This window comes from Nymphalis io, chromosome 25, assembly GCF_905147045.1.
Source record: "Nymphalis io chromosome 25, ilAglIoxx1.1, whole genome shotgun sequence".
In the NCBI taxonomy this organism is placed as follows: Eukaryota; Metazoa; Arthropoda; class Insecta; order Lepidoptera; family Nymphalidae; genus Nymphalis; species Nymphalis io.
Genome location: NC_065912.1, coordinates 1,777,261 through 1,798,747, shown reverse-complemented (window position 1 = coordinate 1,798,747; position 21,487 = coordinate 1,777,261). Strand labels below are relative to the sequence as shown.

The 21,487-nt window shown below is 33.2% G+C and overlaps 2 protein-coding genes across 4 annotated transcripts; one reads left to right on the top strand and one right to left on the bottom strand.

Annotated features, from left to right (window-relative positions):
• Positions 1–461: 461 nt before the first annotated feature.
• Positions 462–14,600, top strand: LOC126778186 (nicotinamide/nicotinic acid mononucleotide adenylyltransferase 3). Of its 3 annotated transcripts, XM_050501642.1 has the most exons (8): positions 489–692; positions 1,197–1,308; positions 1,744–1,855; positions 3,516–3,731; positions 5,080–5,181; positions 5,595–5,755; positions 5,995–6,316; positions 10,432–14,600. In XM_050501642.1, the coding sequence occupies exons 1-8, from the start codon at positions 617–619 to the stop codon at positions 10,450–10,452; spliced, it is 1,122 nt and encodes a 373-aa protein (XP_050357599.1). In that variant the 5' UTR covers positions 489–616; the 3' UTR covers positions 10,453–14,600. The 3 variants fall into 3 exon arrangements, with proteins under 3 accessions (XP_050357598.1, XP_050357599.1, XP_050357600.1); XM_050501641.1 differs by lacking the exon at positions 10,432–14,600 and having other exon boundaries at positions 462–692; positions 5,995–7,590; XM_050501643.1 differs by lacking the exon at positions 10,432–14,600 and having other exon boundaries at positions 6,024–6,348.
• Positions 14,601–17,028: 2,428 nt separating this feature from the next.
• LOC126778246 (beta-1,4-galactosyltransferase 7) lies at positions 17,029–20,561 on the bottom strand. Its single transcript, XM_050501734.1, has 3 exons — positions 20,336–20,561; positions 19,368–19,902; positions 17,029–18,541 (listed from the first exon to the last, which is right to left on the bottom strand). Exons 1-3 carry the CDS (start codon positions 20,454–20,456, stop codon positions 18,298–18,300), a joined length of 900 nt encoding a protein of 299 aa, XP_050357691.1. The 5' UTR covers positions 20,457–20,561; the 3' UTR covers positions 17,029–18,297.
• Between the last annotated feature and the right edge of the window lie 926 nt (positions 20,562–21,487).

Genomic DNA, 21,487 nt, shown 5'->3' with positions numbered 1-21,487 from the left:
AAAATTACAATTTATACTTATGAATGGGCTTAAAATGTAATAAACTTAATATCTTTTTATTTTTCAATAATTACTACTTCAATAATCAATTTCTTCAATTTCGAATTCCAATATTAAAGTTCTAGTCTGTGTTGGCCAAAATTTTGTTGAATTACGTCACTATTACGAGTTCAATCAAAAGGCTTATTTCTATATTTGACAAAGACAGAGAAACTAATTTGTTTCTTTCACATTTTCCTTTTATTTTGGCTATACCTATATATAAAGAAATAAATCTGTCGAAATACCTATATATATATAAATCGATCAATAATAAAATATTTTAATTTCTTTAAATAAATTGTATCTGAAAAAATAAACATTTTATTTTACAAAATAGTGATATAAGTTAGATGGGGTAAAATTAACACATTACTTGGCAATATGGTTCTTTGGATTTTGATTTTACTCAGCTGGTCAACTCAGTTTTGCTTATGTCAGTTTGAGCTACTATGGGACATGAGTAATGTAGATGTACACAATAGTCAATAGGCATTGATTTCATTCATATACGAAATAATACGAATTTCGGATACTGTCATTTTTTGTATAATATTAATTATAAAATTGTGGAAAAATGTCACAAGGCAAAATTGTGTTAATGGCTTGTGGTAGTTTTAGCCCTCCGACATATATGCATTTACGTATGTTCGGTAAGTTATTGAAATATAAATTTAGGTGCTTATTTAGATTGAGTGTGAAATAAATAAATTGTATAATTATTAAAATAATGACATCGTCCAATGTTCATTTACATAGGCTTTCTCTGTTTTTTTCTGAATGTATTTCAACCTATTCTCTGAATTAGATCTGTTTTGTCTCGTTCCAAAATTCAAATTATTAGATAAGCTTTTAATATGATTTTTTTTTATTAAATGAGTATTATATATAGAGATTTTTGTTTTAGATATTGTGCTGCTTGTCAGTATGTTATTATGTATTATTGACGTGATTTATATTAAAATTTGATCATATATTTTAGTAACATTTAATTATATATCATATTAATATTTTCAAATTATAACATAAAACATTGAAAAGAAATAATTTAAATAGTAATATTTTACTGTTTTATATACTCAATTATTGTTTAATAATAATTGAATGAATGAATGAAATAAGTCAATAAAATAAAGATTATGAATTATTATTTCCAGAAATTGCAAGGGATTATATGCATTCCCTGGGTTTGGGGACTGTTGTGGGCGGTATTGTATCACCAGTTCATGATGCTTACGGAAAGAAAGATCTTGTTGCTTCACATCATAGGTGAGACTTGAACAGGTTATAGACTCCTGTTGTAAATTCAGTAGATATTATCTTTTAAAGTAACGGCTAGTAAATATACCAAAACTGGGCGAACGCCCTTGAAGAGATTGCTTGGAGCTTATCTCTCCATACTCCAACACAGGCCAGGAAACCTGGCTTCTTATGTTGGGCAATTCTGAATATCCTGTTGAAAGAAAACTGATATATCTACTTCTGTCTCTATGAAAGCACATAGTTCTGTTTGTCTTGCATTTGATCTCTCTGTGATAGACTATGCGAGTGAGGGAATAAAGAGTGCATCTGCAATTATTTACTAATATAACTGAACAGATGAATCATTTAGATTTATTGTTGTGGCTGAACTAATTATATGATTTACTAATTAGGGTATATTTATAAAAACATTTTACTAACTCTTATTCTCATTGTTAACAGGATATCAATGCTCAAGTTAGCCTTGAGATCGTCTGGTTGGATCAAGATCTCCGAGTGGGAAACACAACAGTCTGGATGGACGAGAACTAAATTGTCATTACAATACCATCAGGTAAATATTTAAATTGTATAATTATTAAAACTCAGGTTTATTATAATACGGGACTCTTGTTATATAACATAATTAAAACAAATTATTTAACAGTAATATTAATTATTAGCTTTAGAGAAGAGGTAAGCTGGTAGAGTTTTATGCAACCCAACTGGGTGTGTACCATCGATTAATCAGATATTCTACAGACAAGCAGGTTTTGTGCTAAATAAATAAAATATCAGTTTATATATGTACTATAATGGTGCTTTAGTGTATGTAGAGCGAGTGTGCATGTAGTTGTGTGTTTTCTTGTATTTTTAGCTCTGAGATAAAACAATTCCATTGTTTCTTGTTTGTTTTAATTTAACACTTTGAATATCTATCAGCGTTTAGTAGAACTTATCATGTACTTTCACATTCAAGGTGATTTGTCGTTAAAATATTTAGGTAATAGTTTAAATGTATATATATGTATATATATATATTTAATATAAATGTATATATATACATTGCTGGTTTCCATCCGTGTGGGATGGCGGGGAGGTCTTAGGGACCTTATGTTTTCTATAACTGTACTCTGTAACCTTGACATAAACATAAATGAGGCACACGATAATTCTTTGGTACTCGCTTGGGTTTGAACCCATAACTTTCCATTAATATTCATGCCACTATGCTATTTCAGATGTATTTAATTACAAAAAAAAAAATGTTTTAATAAATCACTAACTACCCATACCGGCTTCCCACATATAGAATAACACTTCAGAAAAGTAGTATATGTAGTATATCAGTTGTCTGGTTTCCATAGTACGAGCTCTGCTTTGTTTGGGATCGGATAGCCGTGTGTGAATAATGTCCCAGGATATTATTATTATTCATCTAAACCTCATGAACCACTCTGCCCCAGTGGAAGGTAGTTTTTGAGTTTATCACGTTCAGACAGACAGACATACAGACGCAGACGGACTTTGTTTTATAATATGTAGTGATAAATAAACAAATGTGTCTTATTCTATTCTTGCTTATATAAATAAATGAAATAAGGTTTTGTGTTCATTTGCGGCCGTGACCTCAGCCATTAGATAATAAAGGTTGCAACATAATAACGTAGCATATCGCAGTTGCATTCGTGAGTTGTAATCGATAAACATCGCCAAGGACAGGCTCGAAGGCCAATGGTATATATAGCCAAGCCAATCGATCCGTTTCGTGTCTAGATAATGAATATGGCCCACGTTGCTACTTGTTTGCGTGAGTCATGCGGTTCTTAGCGCTGAAGAAAAATATAAAGAAATCATTTTTCTAATAGTATAGGTAGGCGGACGAGCAAATAGGCTACCTGATGATAAGTGGTCACCAACGCCCAAAGACATTGGCATTGTAAGAAATGTTAACCATTGCTTACATCACCAATGCGCCACCAACCTTGGGAACTAAGATGTTATGTCCCTAGTGCCTGTAATTACACTGGCTCACTTGCCCTTCAAACCGGAACACAACAATACCAAGTACTGCTGTTTTGCGGTATGCACAAAGCCCTACCATTAGTTTTTTTTTTTGGAAATTGCAATAATGTAATGTAATAAAATTTCTACTAAGAAAGGTCGTTCAATCCGGGCGAGGTCGGGGTAGTCTGCTAGTAATCATACTGTACAAAGAATCTTATTAATTTCAGGACACAATAAACTGTTACATGTCACCGCTAAATATAAACACTGATTCGCCATCTTGGCTACCGGACGATTTTTTGAACGTAAATAATATTGACGAGCAGAACAATTTGAACGAGAACCTGAATGGTAATGTAAGTGATGGGGTCACTGTTAAGTTACTCTGTGGTGCTGACCTGCTGGAGTCCTTCGCGAAACCTGGACTGTGGTCGGATGAAGACGTAAGTGAAATAAACATTACCCATTATTTCATCCAATATAACTTTTGTTCTAATACAAGCAATACGTATACAAAATGAAGCTGAGAAGCACAGATAGATTAAACGAGCTACTTGGCGTGGTTGGTAGATACTTGCCTTTCACGCCGAAGGTTGTGGGTTCGAATCCCACCCAGGACAGACATTTGTGTTCACGAACATATCTTTTTGTCTTGAGTCTGGGTGTAATTATCTATATAAGTATGTATTTACAAAAGAAAAGTAGTATATGTAGTATATCAGTTGTCTGGTTTCCATAGCACAAGCTTTGTACAAGCTTAATTTGGGATCAGATGGCCGTATGTGAAAAATGTCCCAGGATATTATTATTATTATAGAACAAGAATCTTATTCGAAGATGGAAGAAGTCCACAATGATTTTACACGTTGCTCTTCGGTTTTTAAATGATTTGCGCGATGTCCAAATCAGGGGACCAATTTTACTAACAAATTGTCACTTTATCGCAATCGAATCGAAGCCGTTTCCGTTTCTCCGTTGCCGTTTTTCCCGTTTTCCTATTTTTTAATTTAATTATCGACTATCGATATAATAGTTAAGGATTAAGTTTGGTTTCATATCATATCGTTTCGGTTCCGATTCGAATAAATACAGATGATTCAAAGTTGGATCGGAATTGAATAATCGTATCGTACTCGTTATAAATTAGTAGAATGCGGCCCCAGATTTGCATGTTTTGAACGGAATTCTGCAACATGCAATGTAAGCAAGACATGACAACTCATATCTTTTATTCAGCAAGCTCCCATTTACCAAGTTACACGTATATAAAAACATTTATATAAATATTGTTTACACACGTTAGATAATAATATTATTCATTATGTAATAGATGAATATTAATATAGAGTAATTATATTATGTTTTTTGTTATTGTTTTTAAGTATTCGTGAATATCTTAGCATAGAGCTTAACTGGCAATGGATGCCATTGCCTGATAATATATATGCCAGACAATAATGCCACTGGTGGTAGAGCTTCGTCGTCAAAAAAGCAAGCTCGTCTGGGTAGGTACCACCCACTCATCAGATATTCCACCGCAAAACAGCAGTACTTGGTATTGTTGTGTTCCGGTTTGAATGGAGAATGAGCCAGTGTAATTGCAGGCACAAGGGACATAACATCTTAGTTCCTAAGGTTGGTGGCGCATTGGTGATGTAAGCGATGGTTAACATTTCTTACAAAGCCAACGTCTATGGGTGTTGGTGAACACTTACCAACAGGTGGCCCATGCTCGTCCCCCTTCCTATTCTATTTAAAAAAAAATTATAATGTAATAATATATAATTGCAGTTGGAGACGATAGTCGGTCGTCACGGATTGGTCGTCGTGACGAGAGCCGGAAGTGATCCTGGACGATTTATATATGAATCGAATATGCTTTACAAATATAGGGTAAGTTTATATTATATTTATATATATAAGAATTGAACTGTTGAAATTTTAAAATTTACTAATTTTTCACCGCTGAGCGTTCAATGTCAAAGATGTTTAATTGTGGTTAGTATAAACTATAGATGTGCAATCCACAAAAACAGTTGACCGTCGCTCCGAGTCCCACTTGGCACAGAGGTTGTCCATTGCCGTACAGCGCGGAAATGCGGCCTGCGTTATGGGCAGCTTTGCGTCGGGTGGGAATCGGGAGGGACTATTTTAAATTAGATTAAAAAAAATAAAAAAAATAATTGATATAGTTATCTTTTGTAATAATATCCACAAAAATATAAATTTGTATACACCATACACGACAATTAAGCGTGTTGATTATATTATTGAAATTAGTAAAAGTAAAATGTTATATATTCCAGAAGAATGTTACGCTTGTAACTAACTACATAGCGAATGAAGTGAGCTCGACAGTTATACGTCGCTTGCTGCAGCGAGGCGAAAGTGCCAAGTACTTAACCGACGACGCAGTACTGGCATATATAAGGCAGAACAGGCTGTATGGATCTATACCTTGTGTTACGTAAGTTGTTTTTTTTTTTAATTTAAAGTTTTATGGATGGATACGTTTCGTATCATTTTTAAAATGTTAGAAGATTAGGTATTGTGTTTGTTATCTGTGACGATAATATTATCCGGATTACTTCAAATATATATACATATAAGATGTATATATACTAGGGTGTACAGTTATTTAAGTAAATTTATCAATTTAACAGCAATAACTAACCATGAACTTACCTTCACGCTGCCCGGAAACAGTGAGTATAACCTCCTTAACGATATCCTAGCCAACTACGAAAAGTCACCCCAAGACGTCATCATGACGTCACCCGAGGAGACGAGCTTCAAGAACATACTGATATCGATCAGAGACAAGCCGTCAATTGTAGACGAGACAATAACCGTAAAGCGAGCGAAGAAAACCAACTTCCTGATGCCGAATCACACGGACACGATAAGTCCAACGTTGGACCCGAAACCTAAAATGGCGTACATAGACAAAGTACCATCAACTTACGTACCGGGGAAAGCGGTCAAAATAGTCAGCGATGTAAAGCAACACGCGATCAAAGACGAGAAGGTAAGTGCATACAGTTCCCTCGACAGTTACCTGTCCAAGGATGACTACGATTTGTACAGGCGGAGGGTCAGCGAGGGGAACATGGAACCGAAGGTGACCAACGTGAAGAAACGATGCTCTGCGTCCACGATACGGAAATTAAAACCGGATGATATTAAGAAGAGCAAGTCAGAGGTAAGTAAGCTGTGTGATAAAGTAAAGAGTATCAAGTTAAAGGATCGTGATAGTAGGAACTACAAGACGCGTAGCTGTAACGACATCGTTAAACTTATCCTGACTAAACATGGGATTCATGTTATCAGTGATACAGAAGCGATTGTTTAGTTTATTCATTGATAGATAGAAGGAAACTTACTGGACCCAGTTATATCCCCAAACGTACCCCCGTGATAATTAGTTAATAAATCTTCTACAGCTGGTTCTTTGTGCTAGCCAGTTTGGGTTGGTACCACCCACTTCAGATATTCTACAGCTAAAATGCTGTACTTATTGTTACATTCCGATTTGAAAGTTAATTGCGCCAGTGTTCAGGTACAAGGGATACATCTTAGTTCTCAAGCTTGGTGGTTAGGTGGGATAAAAAAAAAATCTGACCGAGTTGTGATCGCTGTTTGACGCCTCTCCGATATGTCGGATTACATACTCATAGGGATGAGAGTGTGGGTAAAACTGCGCTTGTGTTTGCGCACATAGTCTAACGTTATTATCATTGAATGGTCGCCGTTACGAAATTGGCTAAGTAGGTTAGGAGGACATTATCTAACATATAACAATGAGCAATAATATTATCCCACTGCTGGGCTAATCTTGACTGTAATGTTTGGATCTTTTTACACCACGCTGGTCCAAAGCATGTGGTGGTTATATCCAAGTTAGTATCTAGACTATATCTTAATTTTTTTTTAAAGTAAATGCTGATATAATTTTACCAAACTGGGTCCATAATTCCGTTTCATTGTCTTATATAAAACTTTTGCCAAACTTTTAATACAGTTTCCTAATATCTCATACAAATATTTTATTTAGAAATATTTTGAACATCACCAGTATTTATGATAATGTATGTGTCTAATGGTCTAACGTTTTATGATGACTTGTAGCTTCGCACCGATTCTTGTTAACCGGTGCGAAGTTACTGTTCTTAAGAACCGGTGACAGCTTCGTGTAAAACTGACGAGACTTGTAAATAAATTATAATGTTCTTGTATGACTTTAAAGTATATTTTTAATTTGAATTTTGATAGTTGTAGAGTTTACAATATTAACTGACTTTGTATATCGTAGCCCCCCCCTCACTCTAAAGTAAATAAATTTCTACAATTATTGTCTTCCATATCTCACTCTAAACGTTTATTAATCATTAATATGTAATTTAAAATAAACTCAATAATGTTTAAAGTATAAATCTCAACGAATGTAAACTTTATGATAAAATAATGAAATAGTCTATGGTTGTTTTTTTTTTTTGTTTATGGTATAGAGACATACGGGTGATGTGGATCAATACAGTGTATTTTTTTAATATTAGGGTTATTCGAACTGTCGAAAGCTTTATTTTATTCAATTTATATATAAGGACGTACGTCATTAAAAGTATTATCATTGAAATTTTGTCTCTAGATGCGCAATGTACTCAGGTAAGGTATTATGCAAGCTCGACTGGGTAGGAATATATTTTTTCTTATCTGTTTTGAATTAAATGTAAATGTAAGTATATATATTTTATATATAATTGTTAAATAATTATATATATATGTATATATATATGTATTGCTTAATGTACTTACTACTGTAATGTGGCCAGTTTTAATATTCTTTTGTATAAATTTTCAACGGTATTTATTGTTTATCTGTTCGATTATAACACTTAAATAAATAGGCATTATTCATAATATATTTTGTTTGTAATTAAGAATTGCATAAAAAAAAAATCAATCGAATTTCGAATTATATCGATAAGTCGATCTGTCGATGCTCATGCTCTTGTATCATGTGAGTACTTTGTCGATAAAAATCGACGAATATAATTATCTAAATTAAAAATATTCGGAATAATTCTAACATGCTATCTTAGCATGATTAACTAGCATTCGTTCTTGTAGTTTATTTCAAGTATACGATATACTTGTAGCTAATTAAATATATAATCGTAATTGTCAATTCAAAGTTTAATAACAAATTTTAAAACTGGCTGTACTTATGTATATTTTATAAGTAAAACAAATGTAATCTATACATACATATTATGAACGTTATTAATACTAAAGTATTAGAAAAAATTAAAAAGAATTTATACCTTTAGACGAGTTGGATAGATGTGATTTTATATTCTGTGATATTTTCTTTGTAATATCCCAATGTGTCAAATTGTAAACAGCACACGAAATCTTGTCGAAAAAAAAAGTGACAAAAATGACTAATGTCGCACAAAATTATGCCAAAAAAAATCTTTTATCTTCGTATTAAAATATAATATTATTAATGTTGTAGAATTTATTTTTCGTTGTTGTGTCATAGATTTTTATAATTAGAATTAATTGTTGTATCAGTATTTTGAATTTAAAATTCAATGTTGTCAGTGTCTAGACATTGTATTGGTAGTATAATATTGTTTGTTACCTTGACGTAGTAAAGCTTCTATGGAAATAAAAGAAAATGAACTTGCAGCAAGGTATTTTTATTCTGTCCCCCATTTTTTTTTTCTATCGAGGCTTTACTCCATTAACGTTGCCAATATTTTTTTGTTATACCTATTTTTTTTAAATGTGCATTGATTGGTGTTGCTAATTTTAATGCCAAAATTAAATTTAAAATAACTTTAAAAGTTATTTGCAACGTTGATTAATAATAATAATTAAAATGTGTTTCGTTACAATTTTAAGTACTATATTGCAGATTTAGTAACGAGATTGATTAGGGTATGACAAAATACTTACTAGAATTGGTTTGACGCCTAGAATATCTACTGATAGACGCTTATTACCATGTTGCCAATAAATAATAATAATAATTTTTGTAATTCAATTGTATCTAAAAAAATCAATTCCACTCCTAAAGATATATTGATTATAATGATCAGGAAATTTTGAGTCTGCAATATACGTATGTATATAAAGAATTAGTTAGTTTACCAATTTAATTGGTGTCCTTGCATCCAGTAATGTTTAATATTATTTGTCTATGTTTTACTACTGTTCAGTAAATAAAAAATAAATTTACTTTGACTTTTGACAAAGTAAACGATTCGAATGATTATAATTCGACATTCAAAAAAAAAAAATAGCTTTTTGAAAGTCGCGGAAACGGTTTCCTTGGGCTTTATATGTAGCCACTAGTGACTTTTTTTTGACGCTGTGGAAACCTTTTGAAAGGTACCCAGCTCCTATGGCGGAGGGAACTGGGTTATGTTGGATTCTTACCCACTAAAACCACTGCGATGGTCGTCCTCGGCACGGATCGGAGAGGCTGCGGGATCGTGTTGATAGCCACTAGTGTCTAGACTAACGAGGCAGGCAATTTCAGATCAGGCAATAGTCAATATAAAATATATATTTTTTATAGAATAGGAAGGCGGACGAGCATGTGGGCCACCTGATGGTAAGTGGTCACCAAACGCCCTTAGACATTGCCATTGTAAGAAATGTTAACCATCGCTTACATCACCTAACTAACTAAGATGTTATGTCCCTTGTGCCTGTAATTACACTGGCTCACTCACCCTTCAAACCGGAACACAACAATACCAAGTACTGCTGTTTTGCGGTAGAATATCTGATGAGTGGGTGGTACCTACCCAGACGAGATAGTACAAAGCCCTACCACCATGTTAATCAAGATATATTAATATATGGCATAATATGGCAGAGCTACTAGCGAATCGAGAGAAATATTTATGATAGAAAAATTTATGGTTTGTTTACCGTTATTCCCCTCGCTATTGGAATGCACTATAGCTTATATTATCAAAATCGTATGGATTTTGAATGTCGAATTGTAATCATTTAAGGCAACTTAATAACAGCTAATACTTTTCCCATTTAGAAATTTATATATATTGATATATGCAATTGGAGATAGTGGGGTTGTAATACAGTGAATCTTCCATTTCTGTGTAGGGAGGCGGTTGCGCGCTGTAGCTGACGTGTTGCGCGCCACGCGGGAAATAAACCGCAAACGCGCGCCCTTTTTATATGTCATATAATTTATTAAATGAATACTTAAGTGCATTCACTATAAGTCAAACCATGTTTATATTTGTTGTGTTTATAATAATTTAATACTGCCTACGCAGAGTTTGTAACTTGATATCCTATTTTTGTTTAATGACTTTAGTAATTCAGGTCAGACTTTTTAAACATTCATAGCAATCATTATATTTTAATGTGAGCTATCGATAAAATATATATATTGTCCTCAGTGAACGAACTATTAGGCCGAATTACTTTATATACGAAACTCTGTGTAGAACATAAATGAAGCAAGCAATGTATGTAGTGTCCGACCGAACCTTGGCGAAAATGTACAGAGGTTTTGCCGAAATTAAACGAAATCTTTAGGATTATTAAACATTTTGTTTCGGCTAGAAATCGATTCGGACACTAATTATTTGTTATGATAAAAGTGCCTTTATGCTATTTCAATCTTTATAATTGTCTATAGAGATGAAAAACTTGTAATAATAATTGTTACATACTCTGTGGTTATTAATTTTATACTCTGTGGTTATATAAATAAGGTAATTCGGCCCATCTCGACTGTCCAGTCTACCAATTTTATTAAAAATGTTTATTATTTTTAACTCAAAATATTCTTGTCTGATAGTTTATAAATGGCATGTACAGTCCGCGTCAAAATATTTTCGTTAAACATATTTGTCAGAACAGAAGATATGTCGTTGATTAAAATATTTAGTAACGTTTTTCTTATATTTTTTACGTTACATTAACTCTTATTTATTATTAAATGATAAAGCTTTGAAAAATGTTCCTACTCTTGTATGATAACTGTCAGTTTTTTTAAAATATTCATTCATACAATTCGCCATCTTGATTTACTTAAAAGTTGCATTTTGTAGTGCCTCCGTGTATTTGTTAATTTTTAATCGTTAATCAGGTAATGGTTACCTTTTGATAAAAGCCGTCATAAGGAATATATATAAAATGGCGTTTAGCATTATTACTTAATAGGGGACAGTAATTTGAAATGTGATAGTGAAGTGATAATAAGATTATAAAAAATAATCTCAGTTTTAGTGAGGGGTACGTGTAGTTTAGCAATTTGATTATAATCTTTATAATAGAATTACAGCTAAACTGACATTATATTGGGATCTGACGTATGGTCGGGGCCTAATAAACATGGCCGACATTACAGTTTATAGAAATAACAGAAACAGTACAAATAATTATAACAATCAATGATATTTGCAATTATAGCCCGATAACGTTAATTAATATTATTTGTGTACAATAAAATAAAGTCAAATTAACAGTAGCATCCATTTGTAAATTTCTAGAAACGTCCCAGTTATCGGATATCAGGTCCTATCCTATCATGACGTCATTCCAGATCCCAATCGGCGGCACAGATAAAATTAAACTTTGTGAAAGGATTATTATTTTCGTAGCTACTTTTCTGAAAGGAAACATTGATTAGAGAACTTGTTTATGTAATTTGTTGCCATATAAAATCAAATATATTTTATAATAAACTTTTAAATTGTTTTTAAAGTATTTGCTTGATTTAATAACTTTAATCGATTTTATGGTTATTTTATATATTTGGCATGTTTTTGTTTTCAATTTGTCTGGTGGTTGTTTTGTTGTACACAATCTCTTAATCGAATTAGACTTGATCAAAAGAAATCTTACCCTTTTTTAACCATCTAATCGTGAAAGAGATAGCATTATGTTTATATAGAGATTATGTACAACAGGATCGACATTAGCAGTGCTATTCTATAAGAACTCACTTCGTATCTCACTCGTGAAATGTTGAAAATCGAAAAATGATGTTACGTTATTTTGATATACAATTAAATGTCATAACTATTGTAGTATATTTCGTATAACGCTATCTCATATTTCACGACCAATTTCTGTAGCGAGTTTCGAGTTTGTTTTTAAGGAAAAGATCTGTGAAATCATTAATGTACAGTCGACAACATTTATAGTACCAACTATCAAACCAACCAAGTTAGTATCTATGTATGAATGTAATAATCTGTTTGAGTGTAATGTACTGCACCAATTTGTATGTCCAATTGCACGATGAAACCTCTAAATATAGTAGTCATTCACACATTTATATAGTCTAGTCGTAGTAATAGCTTATATAGCAATATGTTATATATCTAGACATGTTATGTTATGTTAAGCCGAGATGGCCTAGTGGTTCGAACGCGTGAATCTTAACCGGGGATCGTGGGTTCGAAACCCGGGCAAGCATCACTGAATTTTCATGTGCTTAATTTGTGTTTATAATTCATCTGTGCTTGACGGGGAAGGAAAACATCGTGAAGAAACCTGCATGTGTCTAATTTCATTGAAATTATGCCGCATGTGTATTCGACCAATCCGCATTGGAGCAGCGTGTTGGAATAAGCTCTAAAACCTTCTTCTCAAAAGGGAGAGGAGGCCTTAGCCCAGCAGTGGGATATTAACAGGCTGTTACATGTTATATATGAAAATTAAACCAGACATTGCAATAGGAGACGATTGACTCTTTTAAATAAATGTCGAATCATTGTGAGACGGAAGCATATCTTGTGCAAGAGCGTATAAAGATATTGATTCTATTAAAACATTGTCGCTTCATTGCAATCGAATCGAAGCGTGATCGTTGTCGCTTATCCGTTTTCGTATTCTTTAATTTATTTATAGACTATTGGTATAATAGTCAACAATTAAGTTTGTTAGTGATACTCTCAAACTGAATTAGTCTTAGTTTTTGAGCCTTTTTTGTTTTAATTTAGCGAGTAACGGTGAGACCGACATATAGGCTGCCTATAAAGGCCCCTTAAAAATAAAAGATTAAAAAAATGTAATTAAGTTTCGTTTTGACACAACGGTATATGTTGACGTCATATCGTTTCGTTTCCGATCCGAATAAATACAGGATAGTCAAAGTTGGATTTGAATTGAATCGGGAACGTATCGTACTCGTGATAGGTTAGTAGAATTCGTTTCCTGAACGGTAAGATTTTTCGGAGATCTTGATGATGATGTCATGTTGTGACGTCACACAATTCGGCATTTAAGATTATATTATTCTATAAACGTTTCTTTTAGTTTATTATGAAATTTCATTGTATTTAATTAGCGATTGTTACTTCATAACCTAGCTATCACATACTATAAAATATCGCGAATCGAGTCTTTATTATGTGACGTATGGTTAAACGACATACAGATTAAATATAAATATTTTTGATAAAATAATTTGCAATGATATAACGTGTCTAGTTATATGATTAGCTGCGAAATATTAACATATTTGTCTTTTATGGAAAAAAGTGTTTAATATAATTAGTAGGGTAAAAATCAATGAAAATATTTTGTTCCTATTTCCGCTTATATAATAATCGTACTTAACACATAACCAAATAATTAACGAATAATGTACAAACTTCTTACCACATATATGGCCAGATATAACTTTGGTACCGATTTTTAAATATATAAATTTCACGATATTTATTAAGGAAGGTCCTTAATAAATATCGTGTAAGTAAGTTTGTTTTCATTGGGGTGTCAACAACCCCATAAACAGATAAGGGTTAAAGAGAAGGTTTTTAAAAGCTTTCCAAAATAATATATATTTTTCCACAGATAAAAACAATTAACACATTCCGAAGTAACTTATAAAATATTTAAAATTATATTTACGTATATGTAATATTATACCGGACCATATTCTGTGAGACAGATTAGTAAAAAATTTTCACTAATACGGTTATTTTGTTAACTAAATATTATAAACATAATATGTCATACATTCATAAGCTTTATATAATATGTGCAACAATAATTGTATATTTATGTAAAGGTATTGATTCTTTTAAAAAATCTTTAAATTAAACTGACAAGACTAAATAGATTTGCTATCTCTTTTTAACCTTAAATATTCTAATGAGATGGTAGTATATTTTAGTATTGTTAAATTAGTTTAATTTAGAGGTTGTCGGTTATAGAATCGGTGCCTGTGTATATATAATTATTTCATGATTGGATAACTATTTTATTATACTGTACTTAAATCTGTATCAGCCAAATATAAAGCTTTGCTCAAATATGCCGTGTTTTATTTCTATTTGTGTAATTTTAGAGTTTCTTTCTGGATTCTCGGTAGAATCTAAATTCCGAAATGGTGGTAGATTTTTATTGAAAATCTTGTAATATGATTCGAAATACTTGTTTACAGCCTTTATGTAAGAGGGGATAAACGGCAGACTCATCTGATGGAAAGTGCCATCGCCCACGGACATCTGCTACTTCAATGGGCTTTCAGGTGCCTTGCTGGCCTATATTAAATAAGGCTCTTTTCTTGAAGTTTCCTAAATCATTTCAGAAGTAAAGGTTCGAAGAAATCACCGTCGAAAGCTGGTTTTACAGAGTGGTTGTGCGAGGTGGGAAATGTTCGCATTTTGCATAAGAAAAGGTCGTCACCACAGCTCCAAAAAGTTCTAAGACTTTGGATCCTAAAACTGGTGGAATATGATACTCCACAGATATAATAAAATCTAGAATGCTAGAATTGAATTATGAATGATAGGTATCGGTACTGACTATTTCTTCTGCTTGAAATGGAAAGCAATTCTCCTAGATCTCCATTATGTGTTACAGTCCGCAATTATGTTTATATGACATGACTATTCTTAAACTTTTGTTTTTCTTGTAATTGTCTTTTTTTCCCTTGTGAGTGTGCAATAAAGTTATTTAATAATAATAATACTTATCATTCTATATGACAATGCTCTTTTTCTCATGGGTATTAGAAAAGGATGGCAAATAAATATAAATTGTTTCCGGCTGGCAATAATTATGGCTTGAGATTTGCTAGGGTTAAAATTAAGACCAAAAGATTTACTCCACTCAAGAATAGTATTGAGGTCGTTATTCATTTTTGCCATAGCCAACGGAAGATTCTCCAAAGTCGACTGGGTGTAAATCTGGACATCGTCTGCATACATGTGGTAGAGAGAGGATAGGTTATGAGTAATCGAATTGATGAAAATAGAGAACAGTAACGGAGACAACACGCCAGCAGAAATATCGCACCATGATGAGTAAGTATCATCAGTGCGAATACGCTGCCGACGACCACGAAGGTAACTGTTAAACAATTCAATGACTGCAGGGGATACGTTAAGAGAACGCAGCAGACTAAGTAATACATCAAAATCAACACTATTAAAAGCATTGCTGAAATCCAACAAAGTCATAATGGTGAGTTGCTTATTGTCCATACCCCATCAAATGTCGTCAGTAACTTTTATAAGGGCAGTAACCGTAATAAGTCCCGGGCGAAAGCCAGATTGGCAGGGATTGAGCAAATTGTTCTTGTTTAGGAAGAGATTTAACTGAAAGTGAATCAGTTTTTCAAGAACTTTCGAAAGTAGAGGTAAAAAAGATAGGACGAAAATTAGAAAAGTTAACAGGATTAGTTTTCTTTGGAAGAGGTATAACATTAGCGCTCTTTCAAGCTTCAAGAAATATACAGCATGAGACACATTCATTTAGAATATGTGTGATCACGGGAGCGATAATATCAAGAAGAGGAATGATCATAGTACGACTCAAATTATCGCTGCCGATGGCATTGGATGAGACGGACAGAATGTTCTTCTTAACATCACCTAGAGTAAACTGACTTTACACGAACGGAGGATAAAGAGGAGTCGAAGTCGTAGAAAGTGGGTGAAAAGTACGTGATTTAGTTGAACTATCAAATGAGTTCGTCAGAGTAGAAAAATACTGATTTAAGAGTTCTGTATCAACATTAAGAACAGATGAATTCTGAGAAGATTTACCAACTCCAACAGTCTCAAGAAATTTATTTTACAAAGATATATACAGTGTTAAAGTGCTGTCGAAGTTGAAGACACGTTTTTTTGTTATCATTCCTTTTTTTTACTCTTAATAGGCCAGCGTTTGACCGTTGACTTGCCTGATGTTAAGCATTGATACGGTCTAGGATGTTGCACGCTTGTCTAGAAAAAACCCGTTTACTCTGAATTTAAAGACTCCAACGTTGTACCTATCAGGAAATATAGATTCAGGCAGAGCATTCCACAGTTTCGCAGTGCGAGTGATGAATGTAGACTCAAAGCGATTCGTACGTAGGCGGGGAATTTCCACTGTCTATCTGTGGCGCTTTGGTCGTGTTTGCCTGGCCGTTCGATGTAAAAGGGGGCGGGAGGAATCAGTTCGTGTAATTCCTGAGCACATTCTCCGAAATGTACTTATGTTCCTTGCTTTACTAGTTAAATTTTTTTTTGTACACCTCAAGGCTCAACAAACCAGACACTTAATCATCTTGACATGTTTATTAAAAGAAAAACCATATTTTTTTATTGTAAAAGAAAAAAATAGCGTCTGATTTGCATACATAGATTGACCCATTTGAATTAATTCAGATATTATTAACATCACATCAGCCTCAATTCCATAAATAAAACGACTTTATGAACTGAATAAAATGTATTTAAAAACATATCAGATAAGTTTAGCAAAATTCCCTCAAAATAGGACAGACTAGGTATTTCATTATATATAAAACTTAAATCAATATATATTGTCTCCATACATAATTGACTAACAAATTCAAATACAATATGTACATTAAAGTAAAACAATAATAATAATAATATCCTGGGACATTATTCAAACACGGCCATCTGATCCCAAACTAAGCGAGCTCATACCATGGAAACCATTTGACTGATAGTATATGTATGTATGTAGTATACATATACTGCTTTTCTTTTGTAAATACATACTTATGTAATTGAACTTAACAAATAATTATTAATATTAAAATAATAATTGTGTATTGGTGAATCATTAAACAAAATTTTTTCTCTGTCTGTCATCAGTGATTGGACATTCGAAAGAAGAAGAAGGCATTGCGTAAATATGTAACCACAATATGAGACAATATTACAGTAATACATAGGGAAGTAATAGTTAATTTCCGCTTTGTCTTTTAGAGTGGCCATGTTTGTGACACTATTACTCAGTCAATTTTGTCTATGGTTACAGATAATAAAATGTATACAGGTAAGTGAAAAAATATTACAGTCACAAATCCATAAATGCTTTAATTTATATAATATTATTCAACAGATTGAGTATTATAATTTTTTTTGGAAATTATATATTGTGTATTTCATTGTATTGTCAAAAATCGTTATTTTTAATGGCCCTATATAATAATTTAATTTTACGTTTATTGCTTCAGGAATTAGAGTACCAAGCACTTAAAATACGCATCATTAAATAGTATCAGCACCATTCGTGCCATAAACGATTTCAAAAACACCTTACATTTTCTTATCTAAGATCTTCACCAGGATTTTTATTCTGATCCATAAAGTAAAGGCTCGGATATCAAATTTTAGTCATTTTATTTATTTAAGTTTACTATATGTACAATTTAGCACACAGCGAGCTTAAACTCCAAGGACAGTACTTATTTATACCTGACACCTCAAGAACTCCCCTCTTAAAATATAACATTAAAAATGTTGACTGACCACTATTAATGTGCTAAATTTTATCATTTTCATTTGATTCCTTATACAATTCTAGCATTTATTGTTGAAATCTCCTGAGATTAGACAGATGAATTTTGCTTATTAAGCCATTTGTTATCATTATCCATATTATTCAAATTTATGATTACACGGATTCTCTATGGTCCCAGTCAGTCTGGATAAATGAGGAACAATAAAACCTTATTCTATAACTATTGTTCACAACTCACTTTACCTTTTTAACTTTAGGTGGTTCGGGGCACTGGCACCAAGGTGTAGCAGTCTTATTACAAATTAGTTCAACATTAATCACTGTGATCGGTAAAGAGTCTATAGAAACATTGTGAGTGCTGTGTATTTTATAGGCAACATCGTGGACTCCGGTTACTCTGTCCCGATGGCGGGTAATCTCCCGCTGGTTGAAACACTTCCTCATGTCACGTTTGCGATAGGTTTTGTCATGTATATGTCTGCAAAATATGAATATTAGTAAATATTTGTTTGTTGAAGCGTGGATAAATATGTATATGTTTTGATCTATATTGTTAACAACAAGATTTTCAAGAAGTATGTAACAGCTAGATTTTTTAAGAAATCTGTGTATGTGATATTTTATTATAATAATAATGTCCTCCAGACAGATTTCGGCCACGATGGCCAATCTCAAGAGAGATTAGCCAACTACGGAGATATTATAGAGCACAAGTGTGTGCGCAAACACAGGTGCACACTCTATTCCCTAACTCTCATAATCCGATGGGACGGCAATCCGACACGACCGGAAAGAGTTCAGGAACAGAACCAACGGCATAATTATCCTGGTGTATCTATATCTCTATAAGTATGTATTTTCAAAAGAAAAGTAGTATATGTAGTATATCAGTTGTCTGGTTTCCATAGTACAAGCTCTGCTTAGTTTGGGATTAGATGGCCGTGTGTGAATAATATCCCAGGATATTATTATTATTAAACATGTTTGTTGGTTTTAGATTTGGTCAAAGTGAAATCATCTCATGTTGTATATACGCTTTGTGATTATAATTCATCTCGTGCTTGACGGTGAAGGAAAACATCGTGAGGAAACGTGCATGTGTCTAATTTCACTGAAATTCTGCCACATGTGTATTCCACCAACCCGCATTGGAGCAGCGTGGTGGAATAAGCTCTAAACCTTCTCCTCAAAAAGAGGTGCGGAGGCCTTTAGCCCAGCAGTGGGACATTCACAGGCTGTTACTGTACTGTTACTGTTGGTTTTAGTGTCATTGAATAAGAAATAATATTACAAAGCTTCCTTACCTAAAAGTATTATCTGGTCCCGTTGTTATATTTTCAGGTCTCAATACTTTTAATTTTGCATCTTTTAATCTCACGTAGAACTCATCATCTTCTAAACCCCACCCCCAATAGTTATTCGACATACCATTAACCAAATCAAATTCCTCCCTTTTTATTAATAAAATACCACCAATAAATGTATCATAATGATACTTAGGGTGTGTTTGTGGTGAGGATATGTGGAAAGGACCATTTTTGGGGTAGCCATATTTTAAATTATCGTTCATTGGCAGCAAATCTACATCATGCATAGCGATGTAGTCGTAATCCTTCTTTGTATAAATGAAGCCAACATTTATGAGCGAGGCTCTGTTGAAGCGATTGTTATCTTTCTGTTGTACAATGAATATGTGAAAAGGTATGTTTTGTTTTTGTAGAAATTTATACATGTGAGGTACAAACTCTAAGAGTTCTTCAAATCGATCTCTGAATGGTACGATTATAGCTAATTTCTTCTTATTATATGTTGTTGATGATATCCGGAGGTTTGTTGGCTCTGGAAATATGAGAAGGGCAAACAAGGGTAATTGATTGACTCTTTCAGTCATTAAAATAATTGACATTTGAATTGATTTATTAGAAAAAGCAGAGATAATAAAGCATCTGTACACTACTAGGTTTACTTATTGGACAAAAACTTTTTTAAGACTCAAGAATATACTATATGATTGAAAGAATGACTAAGAATCATGAGTCTATGGTTTGTTTTAACATAAAAATTAACCGTTCATCTCCAATACCCCAGTGGGGAACTAAAACTGGCTCACTCACCCTTCAAATCGCAATACAACAGTACTAAATTTAGTTGATGGCGGTAGAAAATGTGATGAGTGGGTATCTACCCAGACTGGCTCACGCGAAGCCCTACCACTATCTTTTTTTAAAGTGTTTTTACTCATATTTAGAATGATTTGTTTATTTGACCTTACCTGAAGGTACTATTGGTAGAGATGCTAAGAAACATCCCATAATAAAGGTGAATCCAAGACAGATCGTGAGGCATTTTGATCCAGTCACACGGTACCCCATTAAATTAAAACTACGATACATTAAAACTTGTATCAAGTATGAATTATTTGGGCCACATTCATTATATCAGTTTGAGGAATCCTTAAAATTTTATACTTACAAAAACAAAACTTGTGATATGATATGTCAAAATTAGGGTTGCATACTTGTAATAGTCAGCTGTCAGAATTAAGGTATCGATATTCGCATCTATCGATAATAATCGATGTTATCGTCAGTGTTTGAGTTTTTGATTATCCTAATTATATCGATATTTTATCATGAAGTCATATAATAATTATTGGCTGTTTTCAGTTATTACGAGAAAAGTTTTCGGTAAAAAAATTAAGTGATTTATGCAAAGAAATATTTAAAAATAATATAGATGTATGTTTTACTATGCTTTCTTTACTTTGAGGTCTTTGGGTACTGAGAATGCAATTCTCCCATCATTATTATAAGGGAAAATAGTAGAAGGTGCACGAAGCGTAGTCGTCTTCGCCGAAGCATTCCACTCACACTTCGCGGCCTCCTTAACTGTGTTGACAGCCTCTCTCGCAATTAAGAATATTATTACCACACTGAGCAGCGATCGGTGTTTACGCATTACTGCTGCTAGGACATGGTGCTGAGGCTCCCATGCGGCGTACTGCGACAGACTGTGACGCACTGTGCTTACAGGCTCGTCATATTCGTAGCAGGCGTGCATAATTTGATGATTGGTGCTGCCATCCAATGTAAGTAGTCAACAAAATCGCCGTGTCTACCGAGTCCTAGTACCTGCGTCAGCCGTTAGCACGAACGAGAGATCTTATCTTCTCCGCTTCCTTCATCAGCCCTCACACTAACCTTCTCCTGGACCTCCGCCTGTTGCAGACCAGATCGTTTACAACAAGTGTCACTGCCGCTGTGATGATTTAAGGTCTACTCAAGTAAATTAAAACGGAATGGTAGTTCCTGCGATCATCGCGTGTAACCATACCAATTCCCCAGCTTTATAATATAAAAACATGAATTAAATAACTTTAATTAGATGAATTCAATGATATTAACGTACAAAATGTTTTTTTTTT